At 39.7% G+C, this 16,630-nt stretch overlaps 1 protein-coding gene across 1 annotated transcript in view; it reads left to right on the forward strand.

Annotated features, from left to right (window-relative positions):
- The window catches only part of LOC137992733 (laminin subunit beta-1-like), a 77,027-nt gene that overhangs the window by 30,642 nt on the left and 29,755 nt on the right, over window positions 1-16,630 (forward strand). Inside the window, exons 17-30 of the mRNA XM_068838226.1 lie at window positions 1,832-1,975; window positions 2,098-2,325; window positions 3,667-3,773; window positions 5,590-5,767; window positions 8,423-8,572; window positions 8,759-8,910; window positions 9,001-9,114; window positions 9,953-10,064; window positions 10,175-10,371; window positions 10,514-10,687; window positions 11,274-11,390; window positions 12,870-13,048; window positions 14,274-14,412; window positions 15,323-15,428. Of these exons, the coding sequence (XP_068694327.1) occupies window positions 1,832-1,975; window positions 2,098-2,325; window positions 3,667-3,773; window positions 5,590-5,767; window positions 8,423-8,572; window positions 8,759-8,910; window positions 9,001-9,114; window positions 9,953-10,064; window positions 10,175-10,371; window positions 10,514-10,687; window positions 11,274-11,390; window positions 12,870-13,048; window positions 14,274-14,412; window positions 15,323-15,428 (2,097 nt within the window). The remainder of the gene's footprint in view (window positions 1-1,831; window positions 1,976-2,097; window positions 2,326-3,666; window positions 3,774-5,589; window positions 5,768-8,422; window positions 8,573-8,758; window positions 8,911-9,000; window positions 9,115-9,952; window positions 10,065-10,174; window positions 10,372-10,513; window positions 10,688-11,273; window positions 11,391-12,869; window positions 13,049-14,273; window positions 14,413-15,322; window positions 15,429-16,630) is intronic.

The raw sequence follows: 16,630 nt of genomic DNA on the forward strand, positions 1-16,630 counted from the left end.
CCGTTGTTATAAATTGTTGTTCATTTGACAATAATGACCTACCTTTCCAAAAAAGTGACAAATAAAGCCTCTCGTTCCCACTGGATTACTACAGAAATTTGTTTAAAAATAGAAAGATGCCATAAAATCTGATAATGCATGTTCCCATTCGTAGCCTTCTTTTTAAAAAAATTATCTTCCGCTACGCCTTTGTTAAGGACGTTCGCGCTAATTGTTTGTGCGCAACGTTACTGCGCAGGTAACGCGACTGTAATATGTCACGCATTACTTCGAGCATTAATGAAGTTGAGGTTTTAAAACCTTTGCAAAAACCGTGGACGATAAGTCTTGCAGAGCGTTGGATCAGAGAAGATCGTGATCAGTCAAAATTGATTCAAAATATTTATGAAAGTCAAGTAGACTACTGCACGACTGATATTCGCGAGGTTTTATCAGTCGTGCACTAGTCTACTTGACTTTCATACAAATTTTTCAAGCATCAGTTAAAATAACATGGCGACAAAAACGCCGAGGGAAAAATTCCAGGCCGGCAAAAGAATGGCACATTTATTTCCGAATCATCATGAAACTTCAAAGAGAAGTGAGCGGGAGGATGGAAAAGCTCTGGAAAAGGAAGCTGATCGAGTAGACTAGTGGCTAAAAGTTTGGAAAACTCGAGGACGAACCGTTGCGAAAATTTAATGGGGCTGTTTCTTTTTAATGTTTTTATTACCCTACGAACTTAAGTTCAAAGTGAATGCATGTTTTTAAAGTTCTTTTCCTTTACTTTCGTGAAAATTGAGCAGTATTTTCGTCCTCGTCCGCTTGAATAGTGCGGACCTGCGTGGAAACAATCAGCGATTGAATTTCACAAAAAAACACACTCCAGAGGATGAGCATGACGGAAATGGAGAGATATTATACAAAACACCAACCAAATGAAGATGACCCCTGCTTAAAACTTCGTTGCTATTCTCGAGAAAGGTTTTTTTTTCGGTAAAAACCTTTCATCTCTTCAACGATCGATCCTCTCTTGGGTTCCAGTCCTTGCCCGACGGGTCACGCAAAAGCGTGACAAACGAACTTTTCCAAGAGCTTTGCAAAATCACATCGATTTTACTCGTTCAGATCATCAGTGACCCCTATTTTTTTAATCATGAATCACTTACTTTACCTACTATCTACAAAATATGATGAAATGAAAAAATTCTCACCATAAGAAGTTATCTTTTTTTAACATTTTCTTTCCTCGTCCCATCAAATTCTGGTAGTGGTTGCAACGGATAGAGCTTACGAAAACGCTCGTCGAGGATGAACTCTACTGTTTACCACATCCCTAGTGGCATACAATTATCTAAAAATCGCACTCCTAAAAACCTATGCACGGAAACTTTCACTCCAACAGTTTATTTTTATGATTTTCGATGGATGAGCAGATAAGCCTACATCTCGCTATTATGTGCGATTTCTCGAAATTAAGGCATTTTTCCACTGCCATTTTCTCCGAAACAAAGTCGGTGACCCCCATTTTTTTTTTCATTTTTGGAGTAAGTACTTTATGACCTAACTCTAGGCGAGAAATGAAGAAAATCTCACCGTAGGAAGATTTTGGCGCGAACGTCCTTAATACTTTACAGAACCACTCAAACCTAAATCATTAGCCTGTACATAATCTCACTTGAGGTGAAAAAAGTTCGCGGTTCGCATACACAATCTCTGACGTCGATTATCATGACTTCAACTGAAGTATTTTAAGCGAGCTATCCATCAGCAGCATCAATCAAACCTTTCTTCAGTAGTCGTTTACTTAGCACGTCATTACAACATAGATAGTATTGATTTTGTTCTATAGCTTGTGGCTGCCATCCCCTGGGATCTAATAGCTCCGAATGTGAGTCATATGGAGGACAGTGTCATTGCAAACCCGGAGTGGAAGGTCGCGATTGTGGTAGATGCAAGCCAGGCTTTTATAATCTCACCCAAAGTGGCTGTACACGTGAGTATCCCCTTTCAGCATTCGGGTCGGTATCCATCGAAAAAAAGAAACTTGAGTAATATAATAACAAAAGGAATCCCCGTCAAAGACTAAAATGAACATTCCACTTTGTCTTCGCTTAGCATGCAGGTGTAATGGACCCAACAAAATCTGTGATCCAACTACAGGCACGTGTGAATGTCCTGAAAACACGATCGGTCGATCTTGTCTGCCTTGCCAATGTAATAACAACACAGACAAGTGTCTTAGAACAGAAGAGTGTATTGAATGCCAGTTTAACACCACCGGGTTCTCCTGCCAGCATTGTGCCCAAGGATATTTTGGTAATGCAGTTAATCAGCAGTGTAATGGTAAGTTAATAGCCTAATTTACAGATGGAGACAGCAATAAGGACGATGTACCAAAAACTTCCTGGGCCCAATTGTTCGAAAGCCGATTAACGCTAACCCGCGATGAAAAATAAATCGAGGATTTATATTTCGCCTTCTGAAAGTGCTTTCAGCAAGTTATTTTATGCTCAAAGATAAAGAAAATGGAAGTCACAACTGAAGGGCAAAAATCTTTCGGGAAATCTCTATTGATTGGTAAATAAACTAGAATCAAAGTTCACGACAACCCAGGGTTAACTTGACCGAGCTTTGAACAACCGGATCTTGCTGTTAAAGAGCTTGTAAGGTGATATAAGATGTGCGAATTTTCGTCAGTGGAGATATATTCCTAGTTTCGTGAGGCGAGACGGCGTTTCGAGTCGCTAATGTAATTCGAAAACCAACTATCAACCTTTGACTTGATTTGCTTTCATCGTTAATTTCAGTTTACAGTGTCCCCAATTAGTGCTCCAGCGCTAGACTAGACTAGACACTTAATAAAGTTCCTTTCCTTTTCCTTTCCTTTTCGGATTAGCCTGCGAAAGAGTCCGTCTTGCTCGCACATAACACATTAGCCCTTGCTAATGAAGATAGATCAAGTTTCATCTAAAACATATTTGTACTAAAACGTAGTTGTAACGTCTTCCACGAGAGGACAAGTAACTCCAGCATAAATTCCGAGGTTTAACACACTTTATTGAAGTAGACGGAGAAGCTAAAATGCAAGCAAACATTACTAAGCAATCTTGAAACGGAAAAACGGTAGAAAGGAACACTCACACTTGTTCCTGAGATGGGACTAAGAAAGACACATCAACACTATACAACGGAGACTGCACTGAAAGCGTCGAAGAAGAAGAAGAAGAAGAAGAAGAGGAAGAATCAGAACGGCCCTTGGCGGAGAATTTGATCTGCTTTGAAGCGAACACACGAAAACTCAAAATAAATTATAAACTGAGATTAAATTACGCTAAATCAGTTAACTAACACCTAGAAACACATTCCGCACGCACAGCAAACTAGCGATAAACACTCCTTCACAAAAAATACAACGAACACTAATGAAGAGGCGTTTAGATCTTTACAGTAGTGGCTTTCCTTAAGGTTGTCCCTCACCTGTTGGCTTTACCGAAAATTTCGCTTATCATAAAGAAGCTAGTAAGGTTTATGAGTGTAAAGAGACCGAACACTTTTTGATCCCCATTAAAACTCCATTGCTGAGTGTCAGACCCAGAATCAGGGGTGAAGATAATAAAATGTACACCAAAAGAAGTTATTGAAGGCACAAAACATACTTCACTTTTTGTCTCCATGCTTCTCCAGCCTGTTCATGCAATGAAGATGGCTCAGTGGATCAAGAATGCAACCGAGTGACCGGACAATGTAACTGTAAAACAAACGTAACAGGCAGAAACTGCAGTATGTGCAAGGTGAGGAGTTTTCTACCAACGTACCCGTTGGAATTTCGTTTAAGCTCCAGAATTTCTAGAGGCTTCTTGAAGAAAAACTGTTTCCTCAGGTCTCTGGGAAATAAAAGCTGGATTTGTTTTTCTCCAAAGGCTCGAGGTGATGGCCCTCGACTAAGACCGGAATTTACTGGCCCGGCTAACTCGTGCAAAGTAAGAGCAGAGCAAAAGCATGCCCTGAGCGACCGCAAATGCAAGGAAAATAAGATACGCTGGTGCAGATTCAAAATGGCCGTCGGGTCTGACGGCATCTTTGTTTCAACTTGAACCGAGATGACTTGGAACGTTTGCATTGCCCAGGTCCACACGCAAATGCAAGCGCTTGAAAATGAAAACTCTTCCACTTCTTACTTTGGCGCCTGCGTTTGCTTTGCATTTCATGTGTATATTTCCCTATGTTTGCATTTTCATCAACATGTTCCCTTTTGTTGCATATGTGAACCGCAAATGCAAGGAAAATAAGATACGCTGGTGCAGTTGAGGTCATAATTCAAAATGGCCGTCGAGTCTGACGGCACCGTGCACCGGTGGCTCAGTTGGTTGAGCATTGTGCTGCCATGCGGGAAGTCGTGAGTTTGACTCCGGCCGGACCAACACTCAGGGTCTAAAAATAACTGACTTTCAAGTCTTCTCGGATAAGGACTATAAACCGTATGCCCCGTGTCACAACCCTTCAATGATATGTTCACAACCCAGTGGGACGTAAAAGAGCCCACACACTATTCGTAAAGAGTAGGGCATGGAGCTCCCTGTGTTGTGGTCAGGCCTCAACTTATTCAACTCATGTGCTGGGTGAGATCGCTAATGGAAGGATTACGTTTTTGCAAACGTTGGCCGTGTAGCACTTGTATATGAACAGACTTAACTGATTAGAGTGTAATGCGAAGTGCTAAGTTTTCCATCCCATATGAACCATGTGAGCGTTAGCCCTACTGATGGAAATGGGCCAACACAACGACAGAGAAAAACTCTGACCGCGGTGACCAGTTAAGTCTGTTCATATATGAGGGCTACACGGCCAACGTTTGCAAAAACGTAATCCTTCCTTGTACTTGTACTTGTTAATTGCCGTGACTTTAACATCTTCAGTTCCCACGGCCTGCTCCCGTCTGACCTTGTAGATCAGTCGGCAGAGCAGCGGTGATCTAACCCGAAGGTCGTGGGTTCAATTCCCACCCTCCACCCTGGTCAGAGTTTTTCTCTGTGCTTGTGTGGGCCCATTTCCATCGGTAGGGCTAACGCTCACATGGTTCATATGGGGTGGAAAACTTGGCACTTCACATTACACTCTAATCAGTTGAGATCGCTAATGGACTGATAGCGGCTGCCAGCGGCGCCTATATATGCTGATGTCCGATCTCACCCATAGATCCCTTGCTTGTAAAGCGCATTTGAATTTGTTAATAGAAAATGAGCTATATAAATTCATTACCATTACCATTGAACCACGTTAAGATATGCAAACAAGGAGGAGACATATTTGGATTCCAGGGGCTACTGAGTAAAGCCAGCCACGGGAAAGTCGTAAAGCGTAACAGAGCATTGTGGTTGGACAAAAGTTAAAAGATAGAGTGGCAGCCGAAATGTATTGTGTCAATCGTTTTTCTCGTTGTTGCCAGTCTTGTACTTTTTTTTCTAACTAGACGAATTTCCTTATTTCATTCAAAAGGAATAAGAAATACTGTTCAAAATGTAACTACGCTGATTGACTGTTCATCATTGTAGGAGACAAAAGTATTGTGATATTCATCAGGCCCCAATAAAACGTCTTTTCTTCCAGAGGAACACTTTTGATTTTGGCCCTCATGGATGTCGGGACTGTAAGTGCAACCCTTACGGATCAGCGGATATGGATTGCTCGCCTAGTGGCCAGTGTTCATGCCTAGCTAATGTGACAGGGATGAAATGCACGCAGTGTCCCCTGGGCTTTTATGGACTTCCAATGATGGCATGCCGAGGTAATGTTCGCTTACATTAAATGTTGCATTGTCACGTTCAGTCATATGACACAGTCAAGCCTGCAGACCAATTGGACACGTTCTCAAAGAACCAAGAAAAACGCACTAAGTGTTTCTGTCACCTAATGGGTAGAATATCCGAACAGCGTTAATCAGTGTTGTAGTGTCTATAATTTATTATTCACTTCTATTGACACCGTTTGATTTTACTCTTGCACATTTATTTCATGTTTACATCTGTACTTCCTATATTTCTTTTTCCTGCACGCTCGCAAGAATCATCTTATGATAAGTAGGTAGGCTGCACGGTAAGAAGAATAAGAAGAAGATCTGTATTGGAGATTATTTGATTGCTTTTTGTGGTAGTGCACTGTAAGCACTACACACTATGTCACCGGGTTGTAAGAGTGTAAGAGTGTATGAAGTCCGTGGTGATAATAGGCCCGCAGCGCGGTGCACAATTTTCGAAAATAAACAGGTCTGTTGGACGCGTGCTTGAGTTTCAACGAATGAGCCCCAAAATCGGTAAGAATTTGTGACGCTGATGAATAATAAAGCAGCTGCTATTTCCAAAACGATGGAATTAACTGGTGATAATTAACCTCGTCTAGGAGAGTGAACTTTTGACTTTGCAAAAACAATGGTCAACCTCAAGAGTTGGGAGATTGTGATCTTTTTGTTGAATTTGCACATTTCTTGTCAAACTTTATAACACTTGAAAGAAAAAAAACAAACTAACAAAAACAAAACCCCGGTGTCTTGCCATCATTTTGACACAGATGTATCATTTTCTTCGCGAGTTGTTAGTAAACACGCAAGATAACGTGATCACGGTGGCCGCTGAAATCGACGTTACTTTCGATTTCGCGATTTCCTCCTGCAGCCAAAAGTACAACAGAAAAATTGAACGTAGCAAAAATCTCCTAAAATGCTTTTCGCTGATGGTAACTTATTATATTCCGGGTTCAAATTTATGTTGTTTTCATATTGTAAATTTTGTTGCTGATGGCAAAATATTTTACTGTCGAACGACATTTCCTGAAAATCTCCTTCTGCTCTTCCTAAAAACTATACATCAACATTTATTTACTTTTGCATCAAATTTGTTTTTGCATAAAACAGGATAACAAACTCTGCACCTTGCTTAGTTCGCATTTTCTTGAGTGTTAAAATAGAATTTTCGGTCCTTTGTTTCTTACAGAAAGTCGTGTATTTTGAGGTCACCCATCTAAATACCAACCCCGCCGCACAGGGCTTAACTTCATTGAACCGCCATTTGTCTTGGAAAGCTATCAGAGGCTTTTGATGATAGAGAAGTTGCAGGGGAACTTGAAAATGCCCAACATGTCAGCCTCGAAGCCAGTGTTTCTCCATTCCCTTTCATTTTCTTCAATCTTTCTGGTTTTAGTATTTTACTAGTAACCACATGTCTTCTCAGGGGGCTATTTACCAAACACATCTACCATGGTACTAAAATGACAAACGATACCAAAGCAATATCGTGTACTATTGGAGCTACATATTACGCAAAGACAACTTGAATCTCCTGGAAAACAAAACGCAGCTCCGGTTGACAGTGATGGAATAAAGGGCTGTGTTACTGCATTATCTATCACACGTAGGCAATGCGTGCATTTTCATGTGAGTATCTCTCACTGTCTCCTTTTTTCGTGCCACTAAACTTATGCCCGGTTAAATTAATTAAATTACTGGGATCCCGGATGCAACCATTCCATGCGTCATATATAGCCATCCTTGCATCAAAGGGAGGAATTTCAAGGAAATGAATGGTAGCGAATTCAGTTCCAAATAAAGCTCAATCGAAGAAAATGGCCCAGCACACTCAACGATCCCTCAAATTTAATTGTGTGTAATTGATTACACGTCTTACCGACAGCCATGATGCGGAGTGATACATGCAAACACCAACCGGCTGACGTCATAAAAATATTATTGGAATGCGGTCCAGTAGTTCGTGGAATTACCTTGGCTAAGTTAATGATTGAGATCTTTGAATAACTAGGGGAAAAGTTTAAAATCTCGAACCGCCAGTCTCGGGTTGGACGAAAATCCGTGGTTCCATCTCAAACCTCTCTTTCGCAAACTTTGTTTGGACCATGGTAAGAAAACACTTCTTTAAGACATATTTTCTTTGGAGGGTGTCTTAGTCTGGCTTATTCGAGAGTGTTGTAAAGCATTTTTTAGTGCATTTAGATATATGATGTGTTTAATAAATCTGTAACTCGAATATTTTGCCGACTTTTCAATTAAAAAGCAATGGATGTAATTTCAACAAACTTACCTATTTGCTCACTTTGGTGGTTGTAGCGCATCTCAGATATGCTTTAATGTGACTTCGTTTGACTTTGTAACTGCGTGATGCTGAGTCAATCACCCACATTTCACCCTTGCATACCCTATGGTCTCCAGTAGCTCAATGGTTAGAGCATCCGACTACAGCACGGAGGGTCTTAGGATCAAATCCTAACTGGACCTCGGATTTTTTCCGAGCTTCCAATGGATGCAATTACGACAAACATATATGTATACATCATTTTCATATTTGCTTCACAAATATTCCAATATAACTTACACAGCAGCTTTCAACCCGTAAAGACAGCTGCTTCATGAAATGTTTTTTAAAATTCTTTTTAGAATGCAACTGCAGTGAGATTGGTGCGGTTAATGGCACGGCGTGTGTGAACGATAATGTTGGACAGTGCCATTGTAAACGTGGAGTCACTGGAAGGGCATGTGATAGATGTATGAAGTATTTTACAAACTTTTCTAACACCGGATGTGCAGGTAATATTGAATGAAAGTCGCCAATTGAGCGTATCGTTAATTTTGCTTAATTTTGTTATGTTTGCTTAGTGATTAGACCCGATAGGTTCCTCGAATACCGAGGAATTGCCCCAGCCCACCAACATCCACGAGTATCATATGTAATATTTCCAGATTTTATTTCAGTATGGCTGTTTTCATTCACAGAATGTTCTCAGTGCATGAAGAGATTGCAACACTCAGTTGTCGATGCGGCAAACAACACAAATGTGACTGAAGAAAAGTTTCAGGTGTTGCAGGAGTTTTCAAAATTCAATGCACCTCTGATGGAAACAGCTAGCCTAATGGAACAAGCTGAGGTCTGTAATTGACAAACTGGCCAATTAAATTACAGTACTTAAGAAAAATAACGCTTTCAAAGACTATGACGATTTGCTATGTTATTTCAGAAAGAGAGGCAACACCTTTATGGAAGGATAGCGGCAGGAAACGAAGCTTACCACGAGCATGTCACATTGCGCATCCCTCAGATAAACACGAGCCTTCAAGACACCTACACCAGGGTAAACAGAAAAATGAATTCTTGTGAATCAGTCTTATTAGAATATCCCACGATTCATGTGCAAGTAATCACAATTCAAAAAATTTTTCCCGGCAGTAACTTTTCGTTCTTCCAGCAAAGCAAGTTTTTGTACTATCGTGTAGCCAGAGTATTTTTTCAATTTCCCATTTTTTTCTCACCGGGAGATTGTCAAACTGCCATTAGAAAAAAAAATGCTGAAAGTTTGACAACTACAAAACCGACTGATTACTCCCTTGACTTATAATTGTGGCCGGCTTTCCTCTTTCCTCTTTGTTAACCATTAAGCATGGCGTGTTGAAAGATTAAAGTTTTTCATCAATTACTTGAAAAGTGGCGTCGGTAAAGTGACGATTTTGTCATCTGCTTAATGAACGCCTTGCAAAATCATAATAAGGCGTGAAAGAACTGATGCGGCTCTTAGTCCAATGAAAACTAAGCAATCTGGAACTTCTCTAGACGAATATCGTGAATTCTTGGTTTTCATCCACGTGATGAGACGGCCATGTTGGTATACAAAACAATAGAAAATGGCCCCACAAGTTTTGCATAATAATAGAGTCAAATTCCCAAAAGATATTTTACGGCATTGTTCTGTACACCAACATGGCCGCCGTTACGTTAGATGCAAACCATTAACACGACATGATCAGTGCGAACTGCGACTTTTATGATGGTTACAAGATGTTGGAGATGTGGTCTGTATTATCGTTCTCTGGGACAAAAAGTATCCTACTAATTTGAACATGTTTTGTCATATCACCTCTTTAGCTATTTGGTGAGTTTCAGTATGAGTTCTTTTTTGTTTCCTTGTTTTAAAGGCTCAATATCTGAGCAACCTATCCAAAGATGCGGCTTCAAACTTTACCGTTCATTTGGAGGAAGTTAGAAATACCAAGAATAAAACGTCGTGGGTCCGGCAATATTTGAATTGTAAGTCTTTTACTTTCATCGTTTTTCAAGCGACCTCTTTCCTTGAAAACAAAGCAAAAGCACTTTGAAAATGTTATCACGTGATAATATTCTGATTTTATTTTCTACAGCAGTGGACGATGTAATCGAAGATATACGAACTGCTTTAATTGAGTACGATGTCATCGCATCAGAAGCTCTAGTAGATTCTATGAAGGCTTTCAACAGTACAAGAGAAAGAAACTTCACACAACATTTAGACAATATTGCCGAAAACATACAAATGACTGAAAACGTTACTTTTCAAACAGAAGAAACTCTGAGAAGGGTAAGACTCGGGATCTTTCTAAAGATAAAATGTGAGAAATACGTTTTTCTTGGATACATCTATCCGGCCCCAAATATTTTATTATTTTGACAGTGTTTCTTTAGTTTACTGCTCTCATAAAACAGTTTTGGTTATGTGACAGGTATTTTCGCAATTAACTCTTGCCCGAGAGTTAGAAGATACAGTCAAAGAAAAAAAGGAAAACTTTACCAGGATCCAAGAGTTCTATAACCAATCACATGACCAGTTCATGGAAGACATCGAAAAGGTTTATAGTCATTCACGAGAAGTAGAGGAAACACTTATGGAAACGAAGGTAAAAATTATTTCCCATCACAATGGATTTCAGTGTCGTCTAACGTGTCCCTATGCACAAAGCAACTCCGTCATCGGTTGCAGATTACTCCGCAGAGAGTTGCAAGAACCATGTCCACATTGGAAAAAAGTAATCCTTTGAAAAGAGGTTAAACGGTTACATTCTGTTGCTGCCCACTAAAAGTGGTAAACTAACACGATATGTGATTATACGGTTAAAAAAGCTCTTATAAGTTTTCCCTATGAGCAAACGACCCTGAATTTACCTTCAAATACCTGCTACCAGTTAACAGTTATGCTTTAATAATGGATGATAGAGTGTCATGGGATGCCAAAAGTCAAACCCTAAACCCTTAGCAACATATGTCATGCATACAGTGAATTACATGCTGCAGGCTGGCTGATCAACAGAACTTTACTACGTGCTGTATAATGGGTTAGGAAGGCGCATGCGCACGAAAGAGGTGGGACTTAAATTAAAGAAGAGGGTTGTATTTCATTTGTAAATTGCTCAGTTGTTGTCAATTTCGTTTCAAATTGAATAGAGCCCAAGACAGGCTTGTTTAACATTATTTTTGTGTCTCTAGGACATTTTAGAGCAAGAGTTACTGACTTTGAATAGGACTCTGGCCTTGTTAGAAGACACAAATATAACCCTTACAAACACACAGATTTTGCTAACAGAAGGGGAGTCATTACTTGAGGTATTTCCAAAGAATAAATTTTCTTAGTTCTAGCATGATAGAAGAATTCATGAAATAACATACATGATCACACATCATTATCGGTTCTAATTCACCGAAAGTATGTCAATTGATCTGAAACTGCTGGGCGCACAAACTTGAAATAGACCTCCTTGGTTTCATGTGCAAATTGTCCATTTAAGGCCATGTGAATTCTTTTAGGGAAAAGTTTTCTCTTCTTGAGATTTTTTTCGTTTCGGCCAGCTTGCACTCAGTAATCATAGAATGAAACGATTTCTTCACTCACGCTCGCAATGTTTACTGGGATAGCATTTACCGAAGAGAAGGAAGTTTCTCGAGTGGAAGATTAAACATGATTCACAAAAGGTAAAAAACTAAAAGATATAAAGAAAAAAAAAAGAAAAAAAACAAAAATATCGGTGATGAACATGCTCAAGCGAACCACTTCTGAAAAAATTGACATTTCGTATGCTAGAATATGCATCTTAAAAGAAACACTATTTATTTGTTGCTTCACTGGGGGCAGGGAAATTAACGATTTCATGTTTCAGTAAAAGTCCCTTTGCCGTTGAATCAACTGCCTCGAGCCACTTTGAGGCAAAACGGTATCATCTTCATCCCAATGTATCCCAACGATTTGAGGCAAATTCGGTTTTTTTCGTTCGCATTTTCTCTTCGTTGACGTATTGATGACTTTGCCCAGAAAATGACGCTTGGGAGGAGGAAGCGACGGATGAAGAAGAAGAAGAAGGTCAAAAATGCAAATTCCCTGTGAAAACAGATTAGAAAAGGTCCTTTCGTGTTTGAACCCGTGAATTGTCAAAAAAATAGCCGGGTTCGATCTTGGGATGTTGCTAACGGATTCTCACATAAACTATGGTGAAACTTGGCATAAATTCGGGGTGGTCATTTATTTCAAATTGAACAGCACTCGGGTGATTACGTCTTCAAATGTCATTATGGAGTTTAAGCAAGCGCTATAGCAGGTAATTCGCGATTACTCTGTCTGGTTCACGTTGTACGATACGAGCGAAATTTCCTGTGACTGGATGGGTGCGAAAGGTGTTAAGTAAAAGTAAAAAATGAATAATTCATTAATGTAAGCTTACTTTGTCCTGACAATCGATTTGAGTCATATTTTACTATTCTCCGATTTAGCCATAATCGCATTCTTCTCAAATCAAGTTGGTGATTTTAAGTTGTTGTTTTGTGGAATACAGCAGAGGAGTGTTTTACGTTCCTTTTTCCGTGGGTGGTAAGACTGTTGGCACCAAAGTAAGGCTACGAAAGCGACAAGTGATCTCTTAAAACGAGTAACCAATTCAATCGATTTCCTGGCTTGAAGCTAGAAGAACAGTCAGGAAGCTTGATCGTCAATTGACTAAAGACGATAATTTGGCGATTGGTTTGCGTTGAAACGCTTAATAAGTAAGAAAATACCTTTTATTTGATTCCTTTTGTTCGTTTATCAATCTACAGGATCTTTTCCAAATGTACAACGGAAATTTCGTACCCTTGGGTAGTCTAACGAATGTGTCTAACCTGCTTGGAAAAGAAATCAGCAAAATTAAGGTCAGCCTTGAAAATGCTACTGTGAAGTTAAGACGGACCCAAACTCACGTATTTCACCTGGAGTCACTCGCTCAACAAATTGAAGAGTAAGTACAGACTGGAATGTACAGTATCAATCAAGAGAAATGAATGGTTGAAATAAACCGTCGCTCTTAAAAGCGATTTACGGTATCAATTCAACAAATATCAACGTAAATTAAAATATTTGTAAAGTTTGTCCATGTGAGACTTATGGGGGTCGGGCAAGTAGACATCTTAAGCCTAACAAATGTTAATAAAAATCAAACACTAATATATTCATGTGATGTTCATGGGATATCAGTTTCAAAAACGTGTCAATCACAGGCCGTAAATGGAAAGCACTTTGCAAAAAGGAAATTGTCTTTCAACGTTCGATCTTGTGTTTTAACATCGGTTGCTCACTGTTATTGCGCAACGAGTGGCCATACGCAGAGTAAGATTGAAAGGGCATGACATAAACACCTTTTTCTTTTTTGAATAGTTTCGAAAACAGTGCTTCTCTCCTTGGGTGCAATGTCGTAAATTCGGAGATTTCGAAGGCTTCTTGATCTAAAAGCAAAGTTTAGTTCAAGCATAGCGTACACTTTTCGAGATTGGAACTTTGGTTGTAAAAAAAGTATTAATCAAAGTAGGTCAAATCCTGAAAGGAAACTCGATGACAGACGTCTCGAGGGCCGGGTTAGCTCTTTCTCAGAACGGGCTGACTCTGTCAATTATAAATAGAACGCCATTATGGAGATAAGTACCTCACCGGACGAAAATTAAGGAGACAGTGCAAAGTGAACTTGCAATGGACGAAGGTGTGGTACATAAGTGCATTTAATTGCAAGTAAGACGCTGATTCAAGTGGCGCTTAGCCTTAACCCTTACCTTGTTCCACTTGAGCCGTTAGTTTTAATAGGTACCACAAAGACTTCGTGGTTGTTACCGCTTCCGCCGGCAAGAGCTGTCAGTGCTTTCAGTTAGAATTGGTGGAAATGTTTCATGTAGCGATCACCTTTTTTAGGTCTCAGGCATGTAACATTGGGTCTTAGATCTAATTAATTATTTAGTCTTCATTTTAATAAACATCAGTACTGAGAACGCTTGACTCAGTCACTGGAGAAAGAATCTCGTGTCTCACGTCTCACCCAGGAAGCATTGAGCAGATTATAATAGATTGATTCATGGATATAACTTCAAATATTAAGGGTGTATGCAAAAATTCAAAATTCAAGTCCATTATAATCAATTACTAAACTTAAATGGAGGAGGATATCTACCTGATCATAGATTTTTTTCTTCATGTAGGACATTTAACCGCAGTCATCCTCATGGCTCTCGAGCGTTGCTAGCCATCGACGAATATCTTGGTATACACGAAATGATTAACAAAACCCTGAAGCTTGTTCAACAGGCTAACAACACTCTTAACAACATTACCAAAGAGGTTAGTAATTACTGTATAAGGCTTTCTGGGCTTTTTTAACAAGGGGTTGCCTTTGCCATTATGGATTTCATAATAACTAAAGCAAACCAGCCTCAGTCGACCACATTTATAATGCGCCGCTCTGACTGTTGAAGTCACTCTTCTAAATTCTTCTTAATTCAACAGGGACGAAGAGGTTGAAAAATGCATAACTACTTGCCTAAGACTAAGACAAACGTTGTGAGGGCCCTTTGACCGGTTGAGGCATGTTTCCAACAAATATCATTGAATAGCATAACTCTAAACGACAATGATTACCATTTTAGAATATATGAAATTCATATATTTGAACTGCGGATGGGCATGAAATGAAACTGCGCTATCAAGCCATCTAACAGTTGGTCTATCGCGAGTTCAAGTTGCGCGATGTAAGAGAGATCATCACAGTTAGATAAGAAACTTAAACAGCTAAGCAAGTAAGTAAGAAAAATCCAGGCTTGAACTGGATTCAAACCCATGACCGCAGGATTTTACTGCACCTGCTCTACCAACTGAGCTGTCTTCTCAACTTGAATTCGCGATAAACCTTGACTGTTAGATGGCTTGATGGGGTAGTTTGTAAAGCAACGTAAAAAACATCTCTGTTATTGAACAGACTTATATCTGGCTAATTCTGCAAGAACGCTTATTAATAAAAAATTTAAAAAAAGCTTCTACGTAATATAAATTTTAAATAAAGTAAACTTCGTTGTGCTTACAAAGACAATTTTAGCAATTGCCAAGTACTTACAAAATTCTGAGATAAAGTAAACATTTAACTGTATCTGAACTAATGACTTCCTCGGTAAACTGAAAATAAGAATCATTCCTTCAACTCGCCAAATTTGAAGTAATTCGTATCCACACATTGCCTTCAACTCTTCATTTGCAGTTTAGCGTGTTTTCATCAGCTGACTTCCAACGAAGGGCAGAGATGATTTTCGAAGGCTTCCACGACCTATACAACGATACAATGAGGAGAAACCTCTCAATACACCGTAAGTATTTGTTGAAACGTCTTGAACATTCAAGAAAACAGTGTTATGACGTTTAAATAAAAGAGCTAGGTTAGTGATCATTTCTTGCCATCATGTTGGCCACATCGCATCCATGAAATAAACTAACCCTTTCATAGAGGAGCTCCGCGAAGGCGCGCACGCGGAGCCCCATGGGTAAGGAAATTTGGTTTTCGTAGCCGTAAGACCGTACGTACGTCCACCCCTCCATGTATGCCAATGTCACCACTATCACATGACCACAACGCGGGCTCAAGTTCAGGGCTCATCTAGGTCAGCTGCTTTTTCTAAGTTGGCCGCTGACCAGATACTGGGTTTCGATTGGATCGCAAGCTCAAGCCAGGTTAACTTTATTGTAATAAATGGATAACTCGGGAGCTCCGCTTTTTGGCTTGGCTATATCTATATATTACGTACACATCTACAAAAGTATAGTTTAAAAGATTACAAAAAGCTGGAGTAAGAGGAACCGCACACTTTCATTCACCCAAATCTTCTGTCTAGGATTGAACCACGCCCATGATAAACAGGTTTTTTCTCTAGTATATCTGAGTCGCATCCATGATCAAGGAGGGTCGTGGGTTCGAATCCCATCTGGGGCTCGGATTTTTCCGAGTTCCCAGTGTGTCTATCAACATTTCATTTCATATGTGTATCTCTGAATCAAATGCATGTTTTCGTTAATCTACTGTAGTTAACATGTTCTATCTTCTTTACCAAGACGTGTTAGAAGACCGATTTCAGCCCTTGCACTATAGCAGGGCAATTGCTATCTGTACCCAGTCAAAAGGCCAAGCACCAACACGTCCCTTTTATTATAGATCAGTGATAAAGCATCCGAGCAAGTAATCGGAGGGCAATGGGTTCGACTCCAATTGAGGGAGAACTGCATTTTTCCCCGAATACACTTCTTACGTAAATAGGTTGATGATCACTTCCACTCAGGCATTGACATTTTAGTCAATGGCATCGATAGAATTTCCTCTCGGATATGTGCCTATGTGGTAGATTGTTGCCTTTCATGATTAAAGATCAACGAATGAAGGGATTATTTTGTAAAGCAACTGAAGTGCTGCCTCGATGGGAAAGTAAAACACAATAATATGATTTTGTTAAACGAATTGATGAAGGTCGAAGTACCAACGTGGAAAGATTGAATGACTAACGATCAAAACCTAAACGTC

The sequence above is a fragment of the Montipora foliosa genome, chromosome 2 (genome assembly GCF_036669935.1).
Source record: "Montipora foliosa isolate CH-2021 chromosome 2, ASM3666993v2, whole genome shotgun sequence".
NCBI classification, from domain to species: Eukaryota; Metazoa; Cnidaria; class Anthozoa; order Scleractinia; family Acroporidae; genus Montipora; species Montipora foliosa.